The sequence below is a fragment of the Megalobrama amblycephala genome, linkage group LG16 (assembly GCF_018812025.1).
Source record: "Megalobrama amblycephala isolate DHTTF-2021 linkage group LG16, ASM1881202v1, whole genome shotgun sequence".
In the NCBI taxonomy this organism is placed as follows: domain Eukaryota; kingdom Metazoa; phylum Chordata; class Actinopteri; order Cypriniformes; family Xenocyprididae; genus Megalobrama; species Megalobrama amblycephala.
The window spans coordinates 31,008,258-31,032,006 of NC_063059.1; the positions used below are offsets into that span (position 1 = coordinate 31,008,258).

Here is a 23,749-nt window from a genome sequence, read left to right on the forward strand (position 1 = left end):
CAGCATCCTCTGGGATATCACCTTCATAAAGAATTGGGACAGTGCCACTGTTAAGAATCAGTCACATCTCATCTCGTCTGTAGGAGAAAGCCCTTCTGGTCTGAATCCATCAGTCTTGGTGAGTATCGCTGTCCTTCCATCTGTTGAATTTACTGCCATGACCATTCTGGATTATAATTCATTTGTGGAATTCGGTTTATATTACTAAAAAGTTGTGTTTTTTTGCAAGCGAGTTACCGTTTAGAAAATATTTTTGAACGCTGAGAATCATGATCAGTTTCCAGATACTGCAGAAATGTGTAATTGTGTTTAAATTCGACTAAAGGTTTAAAGGTTTTCAAGAAGAAGATGACAAGAACTCTTAAAAACATTTTGCAGTAATTTGGCAACTTGGTTATTCAGAGAGTCATTTATGTATGCTTAAGGCTTGTAAACAGTGAGTCTGTGCTTCAGTTGTGGTTGCGAATAACAAAGTTGCCAGAGTTGCTGATATCTGTTAAGCTTTTGTGAAAGTGAATGCGTGGCATTTCTGCACAGAATAACATTCAATAGAAAAGCTGCCATGCTTTTAAGTGACAATTGTGTGGATTTGTTTATTTGTTTAACTTTGGTTTGGGAGCTGTTTCATTTAAGAGAATGTTTCATTTAAAAAGTACAATTTTGCCCCAGGAGGAGGGTTATAAATGTCTACTGGATATGGATTTAAAAAAAAAAAAATTCTAGAGACTGAACTCACCAATTTCTAACCGATTAAATGTTCTAAATTTGGACATAGACTGAATATACTTTTTATTACTATTATTTTAGGCCTGGAAATCACAATTTATACAATTCCCTGATATTTCCAGGTTTTCTACACTCTAAGAAAAGTTTGTAAAATTAGGGCCCAATTTTTCCGCATTGACTTTTCACAGATGTTTAAAGGTTCTTTTTTGGCATCTGTGGAACTTTTCCATTCAAGGTTCTTTATAGTGGAAAAGGGTTCTTTATTATTATAATGTTCTAACAGAAAAATGGTTCTTTCAAGAACTGTTCACTAAAAGTTTCTATATAGGGAACCGAAAATGATCATTCTATCATTGCGAAAACTCTTTTAGAACCTTTATTTTTAAGAGTGTTAGATGTATTTTGAATTACGCATTCCATTGTGTTGTGTTTTAAATTTGAAGGAGATGTCCGTAAACTTAACGTAGAAGATAATGGTGATTTTCCGCCAGCACATTATCTGCTTTTCTACAGATTTTTTTCTTACAGTGTATGTTAAACCATCTGAATCATAGATGACTTCAGCAGGAAGACAATATATATGGTGAAATTCCATTTTGGTTTTGTTCATTTACTCTAACTGTATCCATAGGTTGTATCAGACATTTAGGATGACCCATCAGTTTCCTCCCCTCACCACTGAGCAAAAGAAGGAGCTACATGAGATAGCTTTGCGTATAGTGTCACCAGGCAAAGGCATCCTAGCTGCAGATGAGTCCATAGGTTAGTGTGACTTACTCCAGTTATTCGACAGAAATTGCAGTGTCAAAGAAAAGCTCAAGAACTCACTTTGGTTTTGTGCATGCTCTAACAGGCAGCATGGGGAAACGTTTGAACCAGATTGGGGTGGAGAACAACGAGGAGAACCGTCGTCTCTACCGTCAGGTGCTCTTCACTGCTGATGACCGCATTGATAACTGCATCGGTGGAGTGATCTTCTTCCACGAAACACTCTACCAGAACTCTGATGATGGCGTCCCGTTCGTCAAGATGATAAAGGACAAGGGCATCACTATCGGGATCAAGGTATGAAGTCTCACCTTGGTTCACTGGCTTAGCTGTAAGCAATTTGCTTTGACATATTGAACCTTGGTGCTCTCTGGCTTGCAACATTTCCCAATCCTATTCAACCTATAATTTCTATCTTTCTTTAGAAAAAAAAAATTCAAGTGCAGTTCAATCAATGGGATATATTTGAGACAGGGCTGTCTGTTTGCCCAGCCAAGCAAACATATGAGGAGTGTTCGATAAGCTTCGATATTTTTGCATTTTGTATTTATTTGTGCAACAGTTTTACCTTTTGAGTTACAACTGCTTGCCACTTAGGCAGTGCCCGTTAAAGGACAACTTTGTACCTTATTTACCCCTAAAAGATTCATATTTGAAATCTTAAAGGAATATATTACTACCAAAGTCCTTTTAAGACAAGTCATTTCACTCGGCGGCCATCTTTGAAATGCCTCTCAGGCATGCAAGTGCAGCTCCTATCTCTTTGAATGGGGAAACATCAAATTCTCTAAAGCTGTTTGCCAAGCTTTTGGTTAAATTTCATATTTGAAATCACCAATGAAATCTGACAACAACTGTCTCATAAATTTTGTTTCTAAATGCTCGAATCATGACAAAAAAACTGTATTTTTCAGGCTGGATCAAGCTAATGCGCATGCGCAGACCTAAATGTGTGTCTCTTCTGTCTCATTTCGGAGGCGCGCGTCTGACTGTTTCTATATGAACCGGAGCTTCTAGCGGCCGCTGCAGTGACACGATGACTTTACCAGTCGCCGATTGGCTCTTATTTAAAAGGCGGGACTTATTCCGCCATATTGCATGTTGCACTTTCTCCCATTCAAACAATACTAGTGACGCGTCTTGTGTTATTCTATAGTCTTTGTTACTACTCTAAGGCATGACACCTTTTAGGGGTAGAAAAGGTACACAGTTGTCCCTTTACAGGGATAGTTCACCCAAAAATAAAAATCCTATGATCATTTACTCACCCTCAAGTTGTTCTGTGTCCCTTTAAGTGTACTGCCTCAGTGACAAGCTGTTGTGCTCCTAAAGGTACAATTTTTGCACATTTTTTTCTGACAGTGCGTTTAAGCCAATGAGCTGAATTAAAAATGTTTCATTCCCTTTCTTCTCAGGTTGACAAAGGTGTAGTCCCCTTGCCAGGAACTAATGGAGAGACCACTACACAAGGTATATCAAAAACATCTGTTCTCTGGATCTGAATATCCGCTCATTCAGTTAATTTTACTGTTGATACATTTGTGTGGTAGACTAATTTCACATTTGTTCCTTGATTCAGTCAGTTTTGAGGTGTTCTAATATTATGTTCCGGGTCATTTTGACCCACAAATGTCATGGTTAAAAGCAGGTGCACAGATCCAAAATAAAAAAAAATTTTTTATGTATTTTGTTATGTCAGTTTCTCAACTACCCTATGAGGGTATTTACATTTATATGTGTTAATCTCTATAAGTTTTTCATATATTTTATCAGTTTTTATCAGCATCATGCTATACTATTTGAGCTTCAGGAAAGCACACAAAAATGTTTAAAAAAAAGTCGGGGATATATATATATATATATATATATATATATATATATATATATATTACTATACTTACATAATACTTTTCCTATTCACATTTTGTGGAAAAAACAAATGTTTAAAATATAGTTACAGTGTTAACTTTGTCTAGATGTAATGTGTGAGAAGTATTATTGTTAAAGGTTTACTGTTTTTACCGAATTTGTTTTTGTTTTTCATAGTTTGATTTTTGGTGAAATGTATTGAATCCAATTTGGGTCATTTTAAGCCAGAACATATGACTGTACCCAGAATTTTAACAACACAAATGGAGCGCTATACTGTCTCAACAGGTCTGGATGGGCTCTCAGAACGCTGCGCTCAGTATAAAAAGGATGGAGCTGACTTTGCAAAGTGGCGCTGTGTAATGAAAATCAGCGATACCACCCCTTCAAACCTGTGCATTACAGAAAATGCGAAAGTCCTTGCTCGCTATGCTAGTATTTGTCAGCAGGTAAAATGTCAATGAGGCTAAATTGAGAGTTATAAAATACAAATTAAGACTTCAGATGCAAAAGCCTCCAAGTGCTGTCTGAAAATTTCTTCTAAAATGAGCATTTTTATCAAGCTTGTATGTTTAGGTTCAGTTATTTTACTTAAATGGCATTTAAAAGGACCTATTAATTGCCATTAAAGTGAAATTACTGAACCTAAACATAGCTACAAGCTTGATAAAAATGCTCATTTTAGAAGAAAATTTCAGACGGCACTTAGAGGTTTTTGCATTTGAAGTCTTCAAATAGAAATACGTTGAAGATCATATGATAATGTTCCCAACTGTTCTTCCAGCATGGGATTGTACCTATAGTGGAACCTGAGATCCTTCCTGATGGAGACCATGATTTGAAGCGCTGCCAGTTCGTCACAGAGAGGGTTGGTTCCTAATATTTACTTCTTAAAGGGATAGTTCACTCAAAACTGAAAATTCTGTTATCAATTACTCACATTCATGTCATTCCAAACCTGCATGACTTTCTTTCTTCTGTGGAACATAAAACTGTCCATACATTGAACGCAGTGGGCAAAATATCATATGGACGAAACAATTAATATATACATAAATTTATAAAAATAAGTTTGTTTATATAAATATATTTTGTGTCCCTTCAAAGAAAAGTTTGAGTAAATTAGGTTTCTTTTTTCAACTATCCTTGACACATTCAAAATTGCTGTAATAATCATATGATTTCAATTCACTGTCATTGATTCAGGTACTTGCAGCGGTCTACAAAGCCATGTTTGATCATCATGTGTATCTGGAAGGCACACTACTCAAGCCCAACATGGTGACCCCTGGACACAGCTGCCCAACCAAATACAGTGCAGAGGAGGTTGCCATGGCAACAGTGACTACTCTGCGGCGTACTGTCCCACCTGCTGTCACGGGTGAGGATATATTAAAAAATGTAAACCTTTTTCAAATTCACTAACGAGTCTGCATACTGCGTAATTGACACTTCGCAAAGACCCGCCCCCCTTAGTTATTGTTGCTTTGTCCGACAAGCCATGGCGCTGTCACGCCACACAGAGTGAAAAATACATCGCGGAGCAAAGAGGATACTGACAACACGTCGACAGACAAGACAGAGCAGGTTACTTATGATATTAAACAAAGCCCAACTTTCAAATTGTGTAATTTTTTAAGAAATTTGAACAATAAAAACCATTTTGTGGCTCTTTAATGTGGCTGTAGCCCCTCAGCTGAAGCGGCTCGTAAACCGATCATTTCTTCCTACTAGTTCATTTATAGCATCAAATAAACATGAATGAACATCATAAGGAATGTTGTTTCAAACGCGGAAAGATGTCAGTACACACCATTTTTCAAGTTCATGTCCAGCGAGGTTAATCTTCTAACTCCTGACTGCTTTGTCGGACAAAATTGTGGATTCGGCATTACGATTGGTTAGATTGCTTGTCAATCAAACCACTGGCAAAGGGTCAATTACAGACTTCCTGCACTTTCAGGGGTGACCTTTCTCTCAGGAGGTCAAAGTGAGGAAGAGGCCTCCATTAACCTAAATGCCATCAATAACTGCCCACTGGTGAAGCCCTGGGCTCTTACCTTCTCATTCGGCCGCGCTCTGCAAGCCTCAGCTCTGAAGACCTGGCGTGGACAGAGAGAAAATGAGACCGCCGCAACCGAGGAATTCATCAAACGAGCAGAGGCATGCCAACCAAATCTATAGATAGATAGATGTTTATTTTTTCTCTTTCTAATTGCTTCTCTACTTCTATCTTTTGTCCTCAGATCAACAGTCTGGCATGCCAAGGGAAGTACACAGTTTGTGGTGACAGCAGCGGAGCCACTGGTCTATCCCATTACCTTTCCAGCTATGCATATTGAAATACTGCTGATTCCCATATTCCAACATTAGCTGAAAGTTAGCTAACATTAGCTAAAATTTCACTGCCACTTCCATATAAAACTCTTAAACATATGTAGATGAATTATTATCTCATAAATGTGATGTTGATTTAAAACAGCACATGAAAGTGATTGTTAAGTGAGTTTCTGAGGATGTGAAAATTTGTGGTGTCCTCTGCTTGTCTTAAAATCATTGTAAAATTAGCTTCTGTTGCAGTTCTTTAGGAAAATAATGCAACTGATTAAACTGACAAGTGTATTAATAAAGTTACAGTTGACTTGACTGCATAATATTAGTTGACTGTCAAAATATGGGTTTCTTAGGATAGGATCTGTGCTGTATGCTTCTGTAATCTAACATTTCATCATCTAAAGCTTTAATGAAGCCTTTGCTCTGATGAAGAATAACAGCATGGATTACAAGTTTATGAGTCACAGTATCTGTTATGGTAATTCAGCATGTTTGGCTGGAATGCATTATTGACAAAAGTTAAACTAAAATATTGACAACCGTAAAAATGCTGCAATAAAGTTGTGAAGATAGAATTTGTGTTTGGACTGTAATCTTTGAATACACACTATGCTTCCTTAGTTTTATATATATTGGCAATACACACACACACACATAGGCCTACGTATGTGGTTTACAGGGACTCTCCATAGACCTAATTGGTTTTTAAACTGTACAAACTGTATATTCAATCAAAGACTATAGAATAACACAAGTGTCACTCGTATTAATAGGAGAAAGTGCAACGCGCAATATGGCGGAATAAGGCCCGCCTTCTAAATAAGAGCAAATTTAAGTCCCTTAAGACAAGTAATTTCACTCGGCGGCCATCTTTGAAACGTCCCTCAGGCATGCAAGTGCAGCTCCTATCTCTTTGAATGGGGAAACATCAAATTCTCCAAAGCTGTTTGCCAAGCTTTTGATTAAATTTCATATTTGAAATCACCAATGAAATCTGACAACAACTGTTTCATAAATTTTGTTTCTAAACGCTCGAATCATGACAAAAAACTGTATTTTTCAAGCTGGATCAAGCTAGTGCGCATGCGCAGTCCTAAATGCGCGTCTCGTGTCTCATTTCGGAGGCGCGCGTCTTACTGTTTCTTATGAACTGAAGCTTCTAACGGCCGCTGCAGTGACGGGATGACTTTACCAGTCGGCGATTGGCTCTTATTTAAAAGGTGGGACTTATTCCGCCATATTGCGCAATGCACTTTCTCCCATTCAAACAATACGAGTGACATGTCTTGTGTTATTCTATAGTCTTTGATAAGAGCCAATCGCCGACTGGTAAAGTCATCGCGTCACTGCAGCGGCCGTTAGAAGCTACGGTTTCTATTAGAAACAGTCAGACACGCGCCTCCGAAATGAGACACAAGGGACGGGCATTTAGGACTGCGCATGTGCATTAGGTTGATCCAGCCTGAAAAATACCGTTTTTTGTCATGATTAGAGCATTTAGAAACAAAATTTGAGACAGTTGTTGTCAGATTTCATTGGTGATTTCAAAAATGAAATTTAATCGAAAGCTTGGCAAACAGCTTTAGAATTTGATGTTTCCCCATTCAAAGAGATAGGAGCTGCACTTGAAAGCCCGAGAGGCGTTTCAAAGATGGCCGCCGAGCGAAATCCCCCTACAATATAGACCCCTTAATCACCGCTCTAGCTGGAGGCAAAACACAAATAAGAACTCATAGCAGGCACGCTAAAAGTTTGAGGTTTTGACTTTAAAATGTCGTCTTGTTGTGTTTTTGGCTGCCAGAATAGAAGGAACAGAACTTTTGGTTCAAAACTAAAGTTTTACCAGATTCCGGCAGACATTCCTTCACAGAAATCAAAAAGATAATTGTGGTTGAATGCAATACGGCGTACAGACTGGACGGAGACGATCATAAATAATACTCGTGTTTGCAGTGCACACTTCATATCAGGTAAAATAATCGATGCATATGTAATGGTGTGTTGGTTTTATCTAGTACAAATCAGCAAGTTTCTGTTTTACAGGTGAAAAATCGCCAACTTCCAGCGCACTAGCTTGCTTAAATGTTAAACAAACATACAGCGATAGATGTGTGTGCCATCCTTTGAATGGTCTCTTAAAATAATCCACATTGCTAGCCATAATCATAGTTAGCCCAGCGTTAGGTTACATTAGACAATAAGCCTTGACAAAATTCCCTGAACCACCCGAAAGTAATTCATATGTTGTCTAGGAAATATCCAAAACTTAAGTTAATTTACAAAAATAGCTGTCACGGTTCCGCAGAGTCAATGTACATATTCGGACAGTTCTGAACCATCTTTTGCATCTATGTTTAATAAATCCCTCCTAAAACATGCTAGCTTACCCTTGTCAACATTAAGTCCAGCATCTCTTTTTGCCTCCAGCTAAGCCCCGCCCACCAGGAAACGTTGCAATGTTTACAAACTTTTAAGGGGTCTATAAACCTACCCATCACAGAAAACTCAACTGTCTGCATTTTTTTAATTTAAAAAAAAAAAAAAAAAACAAAAAAAAAACACCGTTTAGTATGTTTTTTAAAGCCATTTGTTTATGTTGTAATAGGATGTCATTATATACATTTGTGTCATCATAAACCATAAACCATCATACATTTTATATAAATTATAATTATATAAAATTAAAATTGTAAATGTTTTGTTATTTTCAACTTTATCCCTGTGTAACTCGGTAATCAGTTTACCTCAGCAGCAGGTGCAAGATATAAGTAGCATATTAAATAAACCGCGCGACTGTAAATAATAACTTGACATTACCTCTTCACTCCTTATTCATACCTCCTCGTTCCTTATTCATACTAATTTCCCACCCACATAAAACATTTTTATTATTTTAGACGTCACTATGCGAACTATTTCGCGTCGCGGATGTAGCTACCCCATTACCCGCCGAACAGCCAGTTTCTCTAGATTCATCCGCGGTGGCTACAGCGCGCCTGCTGAAGAGGAAGCGTCCCGCGCGACTCCAGAGGAAACACGCTCTCGGTTTGCGCGTGCGAGTGGCGCTTCAAACAATAGTAAGTCTCTTTGTTTTGTATCTGACTAGTAGCTAGGTTTATTTAACGTATTTCGAAAGTTAAACAAACATCCGTTATTTATCGGACCCTCAAAAGTGTAATTTCTCTGTTTATCAGGAAGGTGAAGGTATATCCGTGCAGAGATGTCTGGTGGCGGTGTGATCCGCGGCCCTGCTGGGAGCAATGACTGCCGCATATATGTGGGGAATCTGCCCCCTGATATCCGCACTAAAGATGTCGAAGATGTCTTTTATAAGTACGGAGCCATTCGAGATATCGATCTGAAAAACCGACGAGGCGGACCTCCATTCGCCTTTGTCGAGTTTGAGGACCCCAGGTGTGTGAAACTGAACCTTGAGCCTTTAGCTTAAAAGCTAGTCTGTTTGTTTCAACGTTACAGATTTCACTTCTTAATTTATCAAAAAAAAAAAAATTGTTACTTTTGTCATTGCGTTTTTACAATCTCTTTCTGTAAATAAAAAAGCGCGTATGTGTATATATTTGTCTACAAGCCATTTTACTTTTGTTTTCTGTGCTAACATGCTAATTAGCTTAGCCGTGCTCACCGTGTTTCCAGAGCTCATTGTAAATTTACTAACGCTTGTCGTCGTAATGAGCTTTACAAACTTAAATGATCCTTTTCCATCTAAAAAGCTTGTTTAATTAGTCTTTAAAAACTACACTAGGTTTGGTTTTGTAAATTTACTTTGTAACTAGCCAAATGACTACTTCAGCTTGATTTAAAAATTAGCTGCAGTGAGTTTTTGCTGTTAATAAGTGTTTGTCTCTGACTTTTTCTGCATGTATTTTGTATTTTGAGGCAGTTTACTTTTAAATTCTAAGGCATTTAACTAGCTGGTCAGATTAGTGGCTGAGGATTAGGACCCTGTTAGTAGTTCATCTCAATACGACCCCTAGCTGCACTAACTGGTTTTTCATGCCACTGTTATTTACATGCTTTTCTTGCTCCTTTTCTTTCAGAGATGCTGAAGATGCTGTCTATGCTCGTGATGGCTATGACTATGATGGCTATCGTCTACGAGTAGAGTTTCCGAGAAGCGGGAGAGGTATGGGGAGAGGTGGTTTTGGCGGTGGCGGAGGAGGTGGTGGCGGCGGCGGTGGTGGTGGTGGGGCTCCTAGGGGCCGATATGGACCCCCATCCAGACGTTCGGAGTACAGAGTAATCGTATCAGGTAAGGAGGCATCAGAGTTTTAATTAACTCAAAAGCCATTTGAAGTTGTATTGACCATTGTGTTTGATTCCAGGGCTTCCACCGAGCGGTAGCTGGCAGGATCTGAAGGATCACATGCGTGAAGCAGGTGATGTATGTTACGCTGACGTTTTCCGAGATGGAACTGGTGTGGTGGAGTTTGTTCGCAAAGAAGACATGACCTACGCCGTTCGCAAACTGGATAACACAAAATTCCGGTCGCACGAGGTAGGTTTGAGATTTTAATCCAAACATTTGGACATGCTTAGCATTGGAATATTCTTAAGGTAAGAATCACTAATGCCATGTTAGGTGGATCTATGTTGTAAGTGAACCCGCCCTTGTGAATAGCGGTTGGCTATTATATTGTTTTTGCAAATTCATCTGTGGTTATTGCTGAGGTTTTTTTTTCATACATTTCTGTATTTTACATGGCTGGAGGGTTCTACAGTATTAAAATCTTAAATTAAATTTGCTCATCCAATTACGTCATAAAACAAAGCTATATGCATACATGGCTGAATTTAGTTTTACAAACTTTTTTTTTTCTGTTCTTACAAAAACATTCTGAAGTAGTTATGTGCAAAAACGTACAAGTTAAATACAAGAGAAACTTAGTACATGCCATTTAAAAGTTACATTATGGAAAAACGGTTTATTTTCTTTTACGTTTTTATATTTCATGACAAAATAAAAATTGTGCTTGAAGCACAGCTTTTTTTTTTTTTATGGTTTTAATTTATTACAAAACATTCTTATGACTAAGTCTTTGTTAAAGGCACGATATGTAAGATTTTTGGAATAAAATTTCCAAAAACCACTAGAATAATGTTATTTCATTGCTTGCTCTGGCGAATGTTTAAATCCAGAGAAATATGCAATTTTAACCAGGACACGGACTGTGTCCATGCGTCACCTATCAGTGATGATATACCCGTGTTTCCCTCGATTTCTGGTCTTATTTTGTAGAAACTATGGAAACGCCAAAGATGCTTTAATATATTGATTTATTAGACGGGTGAGCAGCTGTTTGAAAACATTAATAGACTGAAAAATCATGTTTTATAGCTCAACACAGTAAGTCTTATTGTTTAAATCTCGTTTTCTTGATTTACTGCTAATACCATGTTTTATCATGCCTAATATCGATCTAGCTTACTGCAGTATTCAACAGGTGTCTCATAGTAGCCTCCAAGCAAATGCAGAGTAGCATTAGAACAACTTTCAACACACAAATGTATCTAATATGCTAAAACAGCGCTGCGTTACCCCACACACTCATGATCGGAGGAAGTGGAAGTGCTTGTCTGCGGCATAATAAAAGCTCCACTGCTCTCAAGCTGAGCTGTGTCGTGCTAGTCTCTCATTAGCAATCGCTCCAGCGTCCTCGTTCCGCTCCAACGGCTTTCAGCCACACCCTGCTTCATACTACTGTAATGTTAATAAATCTTTGTTACATTAGCTCATCCATGAATGATTTCTTCCTGAGTCCCGTCGGATTCTTTTCCACTGGATGTAGACGGGAAGACAACACCTCCCATGATTCTGCGAAATCAATGCATCAAGCTACGCCTTTTGTTTTGAATAGGCCACCTCTAGTTGGTGATAAATTACATATTGTGCCTTTAATTTTTATAACAGTTCAGCACTAATTTAAGTTTTCATTCATATTACGGATTTTAAAAATTACTGTTCGATTAATCTCTTATCGAACAGATTTCTGAACTTAGTTATCAGCAAAATCCAGTATCGGTTGACCTCTCCTTTTGAATGCCAAAGGTAAACCTTGTCAAACTAGACGTCTTGTGTAGTCAGTGCTTACTGGTTAATGGAAATACTGGTGTTTTGAGGGCAACCAAAGAAGTCTGGTAAGTATAGTGACAATGTTAGCATGATTATACGTTATATTTGCTCAGTGGAAAGTTCTTTCTCTGCCAGGGAGAAACTGCATACATCCGCGTGAAGGTGGACGGTCCCCGCAGTCCGAGCTATGGAAGATCAAGGTCAAGGAGCCGCAGTCGCAGCAGGAGTCGCAGCCGCAGCAACAACCGTAGCCGAAGCTACTCCCCACGCCGCAGCCGAGGATCCCCCCAGTACTCCCCTCGCCATAGCCGTTCCCGCTCTCGATCCTAAAGCGCTCCACTCTTCTCACCTCTTTGGTGGAGCCCTTGAACCTTTTTGTTTTTTACAGTCTTTACACATCCCTATATGTTTTAATCCCCCTCCCCTCTTGTTTTGTGAGACAATTATGATCTTATGAATGTCTTATGTCCCCCCCCCATTGGTTATTTTTAAACACGTTTTTAAATGACTTCATTTTGTTTTGCCCATCACCTTTTTTTTTTTTTCTTTTTTTTTAATACGAAATGGATATCTTTTTCATAGACCAAAACAAAGGGTTATGTAATGGCTCCCAATATTTTTGTAAATGCCATGTATGTTTCATGGGATAGTGAGTTCCACAATTGTTTTATGCTGTCTTCCTCTAGATGTCACACAGAACTGATGCTTTGTAATAAAGGATTACTAAATCTATAATTTGTTGCGTAAAAGGGTGAATTTGAGCACTAGAAAAATCCTCCATTATATCTAGAAAAATACTATTCTTGGCCCACAGGGCATTATTTGGGTATCTACCAATGTTAGACAATTTTCACGTCAGGTGGGGTCATTGTTTGCATTGTAAAGATGTACTAGTTGGGTTTTTGCATTCAAAGATGCAAGTTTCAAAACCTATTTGAATTCGTCTTAGGTAGGTTAGTTTTGATAGTCTGTCTTGGCCTTAATGCTGTATGCATGCATCAAAGAAGGCAGGTTTGAGTGGATTTGATTCTAACTCTTTACCTCCTTTGTCTTGGTTTTGCTGGTATCTTAAGGTTTGGATTGGAGGAGAGGCTCAGTGGATGCCGGATCACTGGGATCAGTACATAATGAAGATAGGATAGGGAATGCTGGATACATGGAACAGGATCAATTGCTCCCAGGATCATAGGATTTTAAGACCACAGTTCAAAAGTACTTCCCTGCCCCCTTTATTTTCTTTATACCTCAGTGGAATATGTAGACGTTTTGGCCCTTCACATTTAACACATTGGAGGAGCAGATGCTGGAGCAATCTTTGGGGATGGAGTCAACAGGAACCGTATGGTAAATGGGAAGAAGTATGTTTGGGATGGGGGGTATACTCAGGCATTTTTAGATTTACACTGTCCCAATGTGGACAGGAGATGCTTTAACATCACTAGCATTTTATTTCTTTTTAGTGACTTTTTTTTTTTTTTTTTGCCTAAATAAAGTTTTCATTGGTACAAAACTGTGTGTGATTTGTTCATTTGCTTTTTAATTGTTCTGAATGGATGAATATTATATAGTGGATGGTACACCTGAAACTGAAAATTGTAATGTACTCAAATTCATGGTGTTTCAACCCTGTATGACTTTGCTGGAACGCAAGATATTAAAGAATGCGGTCCAAAATATTTTATTGAACAGAACATTTTTACATCTTTTCGAAGTATATTTTGTATTCTGCAGGAGAAAATAAGTCATACAGGTTTGGAAAGACATGAGGGTGAGTAAATGAAGACAAAAAAAAATTGTGAACTGTCCGTTTAAAGATAGTTTGCCTAAAAATGAAAATGTTATTTACTCGCCCTCAATTTGTCCCAAACCTTTATGAATTTTTCTTCTGCTGAACACACAAGAAATTGAATTCCATAGTATGTATAAAAAAATACTAATGGAAGTCAATGGGGTCCAACTGTTTGGTTACTGACATTCTTCAAAATATATTTTGTGTTCAGCAGAATAAAGATATTCATACAGGTTTGGAATAACTTGAGGGTGAGTAAATGATGACAAATTAAATTTTTGGGTGAACTATCCCTTTAATTCTAGATGGTTTAAGTTGCTTAGCGACTGTAAATCATATTGGCTGGAAAATATAAGAAAATGAATAAATACTGCACAACCAATCAATGTATTCCAGAATTTAATGACTTGTGAGCCGGCTTTTTGTGTGTGTGAATCAAAAACATTTTTAAAGCGGTCACTGAATGAACCGCAAGTTTTTACAATACTCATGTCCAACGTTAAACCAGAACTGTTTAATGTCGAGACTTCAATCAGTGTAAACACGAACTGATGCCAACGTGTTCGTTGTGATCAGAATTTTATAAACGACAGAAAGCAATAGTCGTTCTATTATGTAGTTCGAAAAGAACTAATTGCAGTAACAGAATTAAATGCGTCTGAATTCTTATTATTCTGTAGAAATTCGAAATAATCTCATTAGTATTGCATTTCTTTCCCCCCATGTTTCTATAAAATACTAATAATCATTACATTTTTCATTTCTAGTTACATTACACTGTGTGGGACTGAGGCACTATACCTCTAACCTTGCAATAAGTGATTTACTCGTGACGTGTTTTCATTGTGAATCCACCGAGTCTAATTTAAGCTATTTTCTGGCCTACACAGTCCTGAAGCTTATAACCAAACAAGCACATTTCCCTGGTCTCCGGTTAAAGATGCATTGTGGGATGAAATAAGATGCTGGCAGAGGGGCGCAGGGAGCGGCTGGTCTGCAGCCAATGGCGAGCGCTGTGTAGGACGGCATTGTGAAGAGCCAGGGATTTTAGCGCGGGCACCAGTCGGCGTTTGACTTGATCCTTATGTTCTTCTCCTAACGTCCAAGGGACATCCGAAACGACGAAAGCTCTGTTTTGAACCGCAGATTTCTCTTGCCAAATATTGTTGACAGGTGAGTGGGATAGTTTACACTCTCGAGTGATATACAAAGAATGCATGCATTTAAAACCTAAAGCTTTTGTTTTAAACACTTAAATCGACATTTAAAGACATAAATTAGCAAAGATGTATTTGACTTTGAGATGAAGACGCTACACGAGAACGCCGCGTGCACCTGAGTTTCATTGATCTGCTGGAGAATCAAACGCGCACGCTGTGAATGGAGGTGTGACGTAGCATTCCTCCATCCTGACCTGTCAATGACTTGATAGATGATATAGACATTAATCAGTCGACTGACACACCATGATTATTAGTTTAGCTGCTAAATCAAGATGGTGTGAAGTGCTGACATGGCTATCAGTGCTTCTCTATAGTAGTTATGCATTTGGACCACATGATGCATCTCAGCATTAGGATTGCTTGTTAACTATTTGAGTACTTTTATACAGGATTTTAGCTAATCTGGGCACAGTTTGATTAGGTTCTCTGTGCCTAGCATAACTAGTATGTAAACATGGCCTTCATTGACTTGCTAGCTGCAAATGATAGTGTTGGGTTCTTGAAAGACCTGCTTGGTTCTCATGAAAGTATCTAGTGTCATTTGAATTACCTTAACAAATCCGATCCTCTCAGTTGATGGCTTTCTGTCAGGAACTGACCTGGCATTGTCAGGGAAGAAGCACCCATGAAAGGCCCCACTGTTTATACTGGCAGTGGAGACTTAAAGCATTAGTTCACTTTAAAATGAAAATTTCCTGATAATTTTCTCACCCCCCTTGTCATCCCATCCAAGATGTTCATGTCTTTCTTTCTTCAGACAAAAAGAAATTAAGGTTTTTGATGAAAACATTCCAGGATTTTTCTCCATATAGTGGACTTCAATGAAGCCCAAACGGTTAAACGTCAAAATTACAGTTTACAGCGATACCTTATCTAGAGAAACCATTGCTCATTTTCTAAAAAAAAAAAAAAAAAAAAAAATCGTTTTAACCATAAATGCTCATCTTGAACTAGCTCTCTTCTTCTCTATTTGAATTCCGGCAGTGTATTACTGCCCCCCTCAGGTCAAAGTTTGAACTAAATTGGCATATACAATATGCTAGTGCAAGTATATAACAATTAATTCAAACTTTGACCTGTGGAGGGCAGTAATGCACTTAGCAGTGTCTACACTACTGGAATTCTAATAGAGAAGAAGAGAGCTAGCATTTATTTTTAATGTTAAAATGTATATTACATTATTTTTTTTTTTTAGAAAATGAGCAATGGTTTCTCTAGATAAGACCCTTATTCCTTGTCTGGTATCGTTTAAAGCCCTTCAAAGCTACCATTTGAAGGCCATTGAAGTCCACTATAAGGAGAATAATCCTGGAATGTTTTCATCAAAAACCTTAATTTCTTTTCGACTAAGGAAAGAAAGACGTGAACATCTTGGATGACATGGGAGGTGATTAAATTATCAGGAAAATTTTTTATTTGAAAGTGAACTAATCCTTTAACTATGTTGGTCTCTACATTTTCAGGCACCATGACCGACAGGAAGGCTGTGATCAAGAACGCCGACATGTCTGAAGACATGCAGCAGGATGCGGTGGACTGTGCTACGCAGGCCATGGAGAAATACAACATAGAGAAGGACATTGCCGCATACATCAAAAAGGTGAGTGGTGCTGAGATTCGAGCCATTCCGTTATCTTAGACGTGTATTTTTGTTGCGTTTGCATTTTTGGTGTGCTAAAACCATGTTGTCTCGTGTTACAGGAGTTCGATAAGAAATACAATCCTACGTGGCATTGCATTGTGGGAAGGAACTTCGGCAGCTACGTGACCCATGAGACAAAACACTTCATCTACTTCTACTTGGGCCAGGTGGCCATTCTCCTCTTCAAGTCTGGCTGAGTCTAGACCGGACCAGACCGTAGAATGTATCTCCAATGAAGACTGTGATGCACTGGTGGCTGATGTCATCTACGAATATTAAACGAGACCATACCATGACTATGCTGGCTGTGCACAACTGCATGGATCATATCCCATACTACTTGTGTACATGTTGCAGTTAAATTGCTTTTCATTAGAGGCCCCAAGTTTTTGTTAATGGTCCTTGCAGGTTTTTCCTAGCACATATGTTGTAAAAAGTTTAAAAACGAACAAAAAAAGCATAATAAAGGAAGTCAGAAAATGTGAAGTATTGACCAGCACACATGTCTGCTATAAATGGATATATTTTTGGTGACTTAGTGCTGTAATATATTGAATGCCATGCGCTGTATGTCATTTTTGGGGTATTGGGGCAAAGCATAGAAGCACATTTGGTTGAATGGAGGTGGGTCTGTATAGTTTGATTTGAAGCGTTCTCTTGTTATAGAAGGGGTGTTTTCGTCCGATTACCTCTGCAGTAAATGTATGTTTTCTTTTCATTTGATGTTTGAGGTATTGCGTTTGAGAGAACTATTGGAAATGTCTATCTGAATATACAATGGATTAGATGTATGTAGTTGAGATGCACATATAATAAAGTTTAAGAGCAAAAACCCATCATATGGAAGTCATATACTAACTCCTTCAAGCTAATAACATGATGTTGTCAAGTCTTTTCATGTATTTGTCTGCAGAGCAGGTTTCTGAATGTAAGAAGTAGTTGGGGTTTGATCGCACAACAGATGTATTTGCCGTCTTCCTGTCTGCTATTTCGGAGTAGAATTAATTTGCATGTGTCTGTTTTTGCCTTTTTTTGAAGTTCTGATGTCAGCATTTGATCATATGACTGTATAGTTTGCACATAGCATATTCCATATGCCCACTCAGGTACCGCCATTGACAAAAGCGGCCTGTTATATTCATTAAAATGTGATTGAAAGATTTTGCGTTTGCCAACTGTGTATTTTTCTCAGTCGTATTTAATATTTGGGCCTAGAGATTAATGTACTGCCAGGGCCTAAAGCATTATCAGCGCTGAACCATTAGAGGGCTCCCTTTCATCGCACAACATCTCTGTGAGGCCTACTACAGCCTGACGCGGCTGCTGACTGGAAAACATTCGTTTACAATGGTGAGAGACGGATAAAAACTATAAAAATGCTGTATAAAATATATACTAGGCTAATATATATATAAAAAGTGAGGAAATTTAACGTCTAAGAGCCGTTAGTGACGTCAGAACGACGATAATCAGACGCCAACAAACAAGTTGGCAGTTGGATTTTGAATTTTTTGAAAAATAACGGTCATTTTCACACTTCCCCAACCGACACCTACTAACACGGATTGAACATGGTCAGTCAGGTGAAAACAAACTCCGACCAACTCCAACACACTGATCAGACAAAACCCAACAAAAGTTTTTGTCTGTGCGGTGTGAATTGGCTTTTAAAACACGTATTGGCTTTGGCGATTTCACGTGGTTTTTATAATACAGTTCCAAACACATTTTTAGGAGGAAAATGTTAAACTTGCAAAGGAAAGTTTGCCAGGACAAACTTTAAATGAGTCATTCCACGAAACCGGTACGATTTCGACTTACACATTTTTTGATTTTTACCAAAATGTATTACTTTTCTGAACACCCCACAACATTAATGACATATTTAACTTCCAGAAAAACATATTTAACATATATTAAACATATATCTCAGGCATCAAATCCCTATTATTATTGGTCATTATTTTAAGTTATGGACATCAGGGAGCTCTCTGAATATTACTATAAAATGTATTTGTGATAAAATCAACATTTTCCTATTAATCAGATGTCCCTCACACTAATTCAGTACTTGCAAATATAAAAGTTACATAAAATTTCACACTTTTGCTATGCTAAAGCCTGAAATGGGCACTTTTTGTGACAGCAACCTCATAATTTTTGAGATGTTTGTTTGTTTTGAGATGGCATTTTTCAGAATTTGAACTAAAATCAGTATTCTTATGATTGCTCTGAACATGAATTCAACTAATTTTAAATTACTTTTTCATAAACTTAACAAAATAATAATAATAATAATAAAAATGTAGGTGTGGCGGGGTTGTGATTTTTTGCCCAAAGAAATCATGAATAATGTTGAAATAACAAAGATAATTTTCACAAGTATAGTTTTCTATCTTTAATTGATGTAACAGGGTTGAGTCGTTAAGTTTGACAAACACAATTTCACAACATAATTTAGTTATTATTATTAAAGAAGGTGGTAACTTGCCTGTGTCTGCTCACAATGAAAACATCTATGATGTCACTTCCTATTAATGATGTCAGATAAGTACCAGTTCATTATTTTTATAGGGGAAGATGGTTTGTGTAACGGGGTTGAGGGGTTACTGAGGTACGTCACTAAATGATGTGATTTTAATGAATAATCATGAATTTACTTAGAAAAAAAAAAAAAAAAAACATTACCAGCAAAAAAGCACAGATGGATATTTATGGGAATGGCAAAATGAATGGACTTTTTTCTCATTTTATTATTTATATCCCAAATATACTTTCATAGAAGGCCTTGAGCGACACGACAAAATAGGTGAAAAAGAAACAATAATTTCTAATATGAAGATAAAATGTATGTCATGTTTTTAAAAAAAGCTTTTTAAAATATATTTTGGTGAACCAATAGATAAAATACACTGAAAAAGGTCAGAGAGACTCAAATCGTACCAGTTTCGATTCTTGTCGAGATAGATAGATCGATAGATAGATAGATAGATAGATAACATCAGAACAGGTTGATACAGCCTTTTTATTCACTCTGATGTATGATTTATTTACATAACGTTTCTTGTCAGCCATGTTGATAACGTTCTCATGTTGTGCTGATATTGCTATGGTGATATTTTGGTATTTTTGCACTCGTCCTGTGCAGGTTTGATGTGACACCATTAACCTTCTGAAGCTAATCATGTGAATTCAGATACCAATCACGCCTGAGGAGCTCAAGAGTCTTTCAGTTTCTTTTACAGCCCATTATGTGTGATAAGATTGCTCTTTGTTTTTCTCCTCATTGTGATTTTATGGCTGTAGCAGTTTTGCAAGTTTATTCCTAGCCGGATAAAGTGCTTTGGAAGGGGAGGTCTTCGATCCATGGTTGCCGTATTTACTAGAGCCATTCGATTTTTTTTCTTTTAATTATCAAAGGGAGTAGTCATATTGTGATATAATGATGAATGTGTCTTTATCCTATATAGGTATTCTGTTAAAAGTGTGAATGTGCCTCATGTCTGATTGTTGGAAAAGTCCCATCTTCTGATATCAACTAATGCAAACCACAAAAGAAATGTCTCTTAATGCAACTCCCCATGGTCCTTATCAAGATCACATAGTTTTCAAGGTGATGTCAAGAAGGAACTGTGATATTTGAAGGCTGGAAAGGATAAGACAGACAGGATTTCCCCTGGAGAGTTAATGATTTCCTGACTTGTTTTATTAAAAGAGGCTGTTCTCGGTTGAAGCAGAAGAGAAAGTGAAAAAGATGACCATACAAGTGGTCAGAATTCTTAGAGCTAGAAAAATACTTAATTTCTTTCTTTTTAATTTTTAAAAATTGGATGACATCTTTATTTACATTCACATTACTGTTCAAAAGTTTTCACCAAGGCTGCATTTATTTGATTAAAAACTGTAATATTGTAAAATAATTTTACAGTTTAAATTAATTGCTTTCTATTTTAATATGTTTTAAAATGTAATTTATTCCTGTGATCAAAAGCTGAATTTTCAGCATCATTACTCCAGTCTTCAGTGTCACGTGATCCTTCAGAAATCAGTCTAATATGCTGATTTGCTGCTCAAGAAATATTTCTTATTATTATAAATGTGCTGCTTAATATTTTTGTGCAAATTGTTACTTTAGGATATTCAAAAGAACGGCATTTATTTAAAATATAAATCTGTCCTTCTATTTTTCTTTAGATTATATGACACATGCTCAAACTCCTTAAGATCCTCTTTTAACATTTTGGATCAATTGTCCTCATTCCTCAAAGTTTGTCCTTGCACAGGGGACATTTAGACGATTAGCTTCTTAGCGTCATGCCCAATCTACCTTTGTGCCCCCAAGAGCAGTTTGTTAATAGCTTTGCTCTAAATTGAGTGGCAGCCATGGGGCCCAACAAAGCAATGCAGGAAATGTCTGAGGCAGTCACGCTGAACACTTACACTTCAGGCCTGTAAATGCCATCCACCTGATTCACTAAACAAACGAGAGATCCTCTTACACCCATAATGCAACGTATTATGTTTTTCAAATAGTTTTTTTGATCTTCATGTGATTTTTATTAGAGAAGAAGTTTATTTCAAGTATACTTTATCAGAGTTTTCTTTATTTATACTCCACTACACATTATAATATTTGACTTTTGACTCCAATAAATTAACCCTTGTGCGGTCTTCGTTTGGCGTGTACACTCAGGGTCTTTGGGAGACCTCAGACAACAAAATGTAATTTTGTAACAAAATAATAGTTTTTTTTTTTTTTTAAACAAATGTAATTTTACTTTGTTTATTAATGTTTTTACTCCACATTTATGCAGTTTTTGGAGGATTTATCATATTTTTTTATATAAATAAATTAAAAAATATTTTTTAAATAGTTTTTTTTTTTTTTTTCAATACAATATTGAAAAACTTAATTTTTTTTCAGTACAAGAAATACTAAACTTTGACAAAAAGTAGGGCTGGGTAAAAAATATAGATTTCTCGATTTTAATCGATTCTCATTTTTACGAACCGATATCAATTCTTAAATCCCAAGAATCGATTAGTCTAGTCTGTTTTCAGTTGATGAATGAACAGAATATGTAGCGCCTCCCATTCAATAAATCGCAATAATCTTTGTGCTTTGTTACTTCTGATATGAAGCAAAGTCTCAGATTTCAAATGACATCCATCTTATTATGAGATTCAAAAAATAAATACCGTTTTGGCGCTGATTAATGTGGCGTGACAGATCACTTTAGCGCCTCAGTTAAAGAGAAGCGGCAGCACGGAGCGCATGTGAACATCCTCTCCTCCGCTTTAATACCAGTTACAGCACAAAATAAACATCTGAAGGTATGTTAAAATATACAGTACAACTTACCGAAATCCGTATCATGTCTTGTGTAATCGCTCAATCAGTGTTTCAACTTCGGAAAGACGTCAATAAAACAGCTTCAACTTCACATTTACCTTAGAAAAACATATTCAGTGACCATAAACTCATTAGTCAGCTAGAAAAGTGAACTCTAGAAAGCAACATTCTGATAAATATAGCTATATACCGTTACATATTCATTATAATTTTTAACGTTCTTCAATATGCATGTTTGAATAAGCCGCGATTTAAATGTTTATATTTAAAAAAAAACGAATTGGAGTAGAAATATGATTATGTAATTCTAAACTTTATTTTTAATAAAAACATCATTGAGTGTAATTTAAGTGTCTGTATATAAAGTTAATTTAACCTTCAATATTATTATAGTAGTACCAACTGACTCCTATGTGTAGTTTACAGCATTAGTTGAGAGATTTTTTTCCTCTAGAAAATTTGCAATACTGTAACTGAATACTATATCCAAAATAATCAATATCGAATCAATTTGAAAACGTAATCGAATCGAAAGCATGTGAATATTAATCGAATCGAATCGTGAAAATTGTGTCAATACCCAGCCCTAACAAAAAGTAACTTTTATTGTCATAATTGTGACATCATATGTAGATATAAATCCAACTGAAAAAAAAAACTTGTGAAAAGATGTCTTTCAGTTAGTCAAATAGCACATAGTGGAGCTCTGCAGCCGTCTACTGGATAAAGTGATAATTTGTTTACTTTTAAAACTGCATTTTTGCAAAAGATGGGCAAAAATCTTACACTAAACCATGTCAAATTATCCATGTTATCCCCATGAATTAAAGTTACAAATGTGGGTCTTTTATGAAGTGAATTTTACATAAAAAACTGTTTTTGTATAAAAATCTATTCAACAAAATATTTATTTATTTATTTATATAAATTTAAAAGATATGGTAAATCCTCCAAACACTGCACAAATATGAAGTAAAAACATTAATAAACAGTAAAATTACATAAAAAAACAACAAAAAAAAAAAAACAATTATTTTGTTACAAAATTACATTTTGTTGCCTCGGGTCTGTGGAGACCCCAAAGATCCTGAATGTGACTTTTTTTTTTACACTAACATAAAAACAAGATATAACTCAATTTTTTTGATCTGTAGATCTAGAAAGTGTTAACCACTGTACAAAGTTTCATATCATTTTGGACAAAGAGAACTTATTTTTTTAATTTTAGCAAACATCATTTGGGGTCCAAAAAGACCCCAAAGACCCTATAAGGGTTAAATAGCCTGTCATTTTCAGTAATACAAATCTCTTATGATAAATAGGGCTCTGAAAAGTACACTAGCATTCAAAAGTTTGAGGTCAGAAAGATTTTTTTTTTTTAATTAACACTTTTTTTTTCAGTAAGGATGTATTAAATCGATTAAAAGTGACTGTAAAGATGTTTATAATGTTAGAAAAATGCTGTTTTGTTGAACTTTCTATTCATCAAAGAATCCTGAGAAAAAAAATGTATCTCAGTTTCCACAAAGTTTCCACTCAGTTTTCAACACTGATAATAGGTAAGAAATGCTTCTTGAGCAGCAAATCAGCATATTAGAATCATTTCTGAATGATCATGTGACACTGAAGACCGGAGTAATGATGCTGAAAATTCAGCTTTGCATCACAGAAATAAATTGCATTTTAAAATACATTTAAATACAAAACAGTTATTTTAAATTGTAATAATATTTCAAAATTTTACTGCATTATTTATCGCATAAATGCAGTCTTGGTGAGCAGAAGAGACTTCTGTCAAAAACATTTTTCTTTAAATCTTACCACCCCCAAACTTTTGAACGGTATATAAGTATAGAAGGAGATTCTTTGAAGATTTGTCACTTTGGCCAACAGTGTCAGTGAAATACAGGAAAAAGGGTAAAGGTGATGCACAAAGTCTTTTATGAGGCCACAA

The 23,749-nt window shown here is 36.5% G+C and overlaps 3 protein-coding genes across 4 annotated transcripts; all 3 read left to right on the top strand.

Annotated features, from left to right (window-relative positions):
* On the top strand, nt 1–6,272 carry aldoca (aldolase C, fructose-bisphosphate, a). 2 transcript variants are annotated; one of them, XM_048160266.1, is made up of 9 exons: nt 1–118; nt 1,358–1,488; nt 1,580–1,791; nt 2,910–2,964; nt 3,652–3,812; nt 4,148–4,231; nt 4,570–4,744; nt 5,327–5,526; nt 5,610–6,272. In XM_048160266.1, exons 2-9 carry the CDS (start codon nt 1,377–1,379, stop codon nt 5,703–5,705), a joined length of 1,095 nt encoding a protein of 364 aa, XP_048016223.1. In that variant the 5' UTR covers nt 1–118; nt 1,358–1,376; the 3' UTR covers nt 5,706–6,272. The 2 variants fall into 2 exon arrangements, with proteins under 2 accessions (XP_048016223.1, XP_048016224.1); XM_048160267.1 differs by having other exon boundaries at nt 68–118; nt 1,368–1,488.
* Nucleotides 6,273–8,615: 2,343 nt separating this feature from the next.
* srsf1a (serine and arginine rich splicing factor 1a) lies at nt 8,616–12,523 on the top strand. The gene is made up of 5 exons (XM_048160269.1): nt 8,616–8,774; nt 8,892–9,111; nt 9,756–9,967; nt 10,041–10,213; nt 11,924–12,523. The coding sequence occupies exons 2-5, from the start codon at nt 8,918–8,920 to the stop codon at nt 12,116–12,118; spliced, it is 774 nt and encodes a 257-aa protein (XP_048016226.1). The 5' UTR covers nt 8,616–8,774; nt 8,892–8,917; the 3' UTR covers nt 12,119–12,523.
* Nucleotides 12,524–14,539: 2,016 nt separating this feature from the next.
* dynll2a (dynein, light chain, LC8-type 2a) lies at nt 14,540–17,603 on the top strand. Its single transcript, XM_048160279.1, has 3 exons — nt 14,540–14,750; nt 16,264–16,400; nt 16,502–17,603. The coding sequence occupies exons 2-3, from the start codon at nt 16,269–16,271 to the stop codon at nt 16,637–16,639; spliced, it is 270 nt and encodes an 89-aa protein (XP_048016236.1). The 5' UTR covers nt 14,540–14,750; nt 16,264–16,268; the 3' UTR covers nt 16,640–17,603.
* The last annotated feature ends 6,146 nt before the right edge of the window (nt 17,604–23,749 follow it).

Bases quoted from the DNA above. Each gene is read 5' to 3' on its own strand.
- dynll2a (XM_048160279.1), top strand. From the start codon at position 16,269: ATGACCGACAGGAAGGCTGTGATCAAGAACGCCGACATGTCTGAAGAC. The intron at 16,401-16,501 runs GTGAGTGGTGCT...CTCGTGTTACAG, and splicing joins TTGCCGCATACATCAAAAAG to GAGTTCGATAAGAAATACAA.
- srsf1a (XM_048160269.1), top strand. From the start codon at position 8,918: ATGTCTGGTGGCGGTGTGATCCGCGGCCCTGCTGGGAGCAATGACTGC. The intron at 9,112-9,755 runs GTGTGTGAAACT...CTTTTCTTTCAG, and splicing joins GTCGAGTTTGAGGACCCCAG to AGATGCTGAAGATGCTGTCT. The intron at 10,214-11,923 runs GTAGGTTTGAGA...TTTCTCTGCCAG, and splicing joins CAAAATTCCGGTCGCACGAG to GGAGAAACTGCATACATCCG.
- aldoca (XM_048160266.1), top strand. From the start codon at position 1,377: ATGACCCATCAGTTTCCTCCCCTCACCACTGAGCAAAAGAAGGAGCTA. The intron at 1,489-1,579 runs GTTAGTGTGACT...ATGCTCTAACAG, and splicing joins AGCTGCAGATGAGTCCATAG to GCAGCATGGGGAAACGTTTG. The intron at 4,745-5,326 runs GTGAGGATATAT...CTGCACTTTCAG, and splicing joins TGTCCCACCTGCTGTCACGG to GGGTGACCTTTCTCTCAGGA.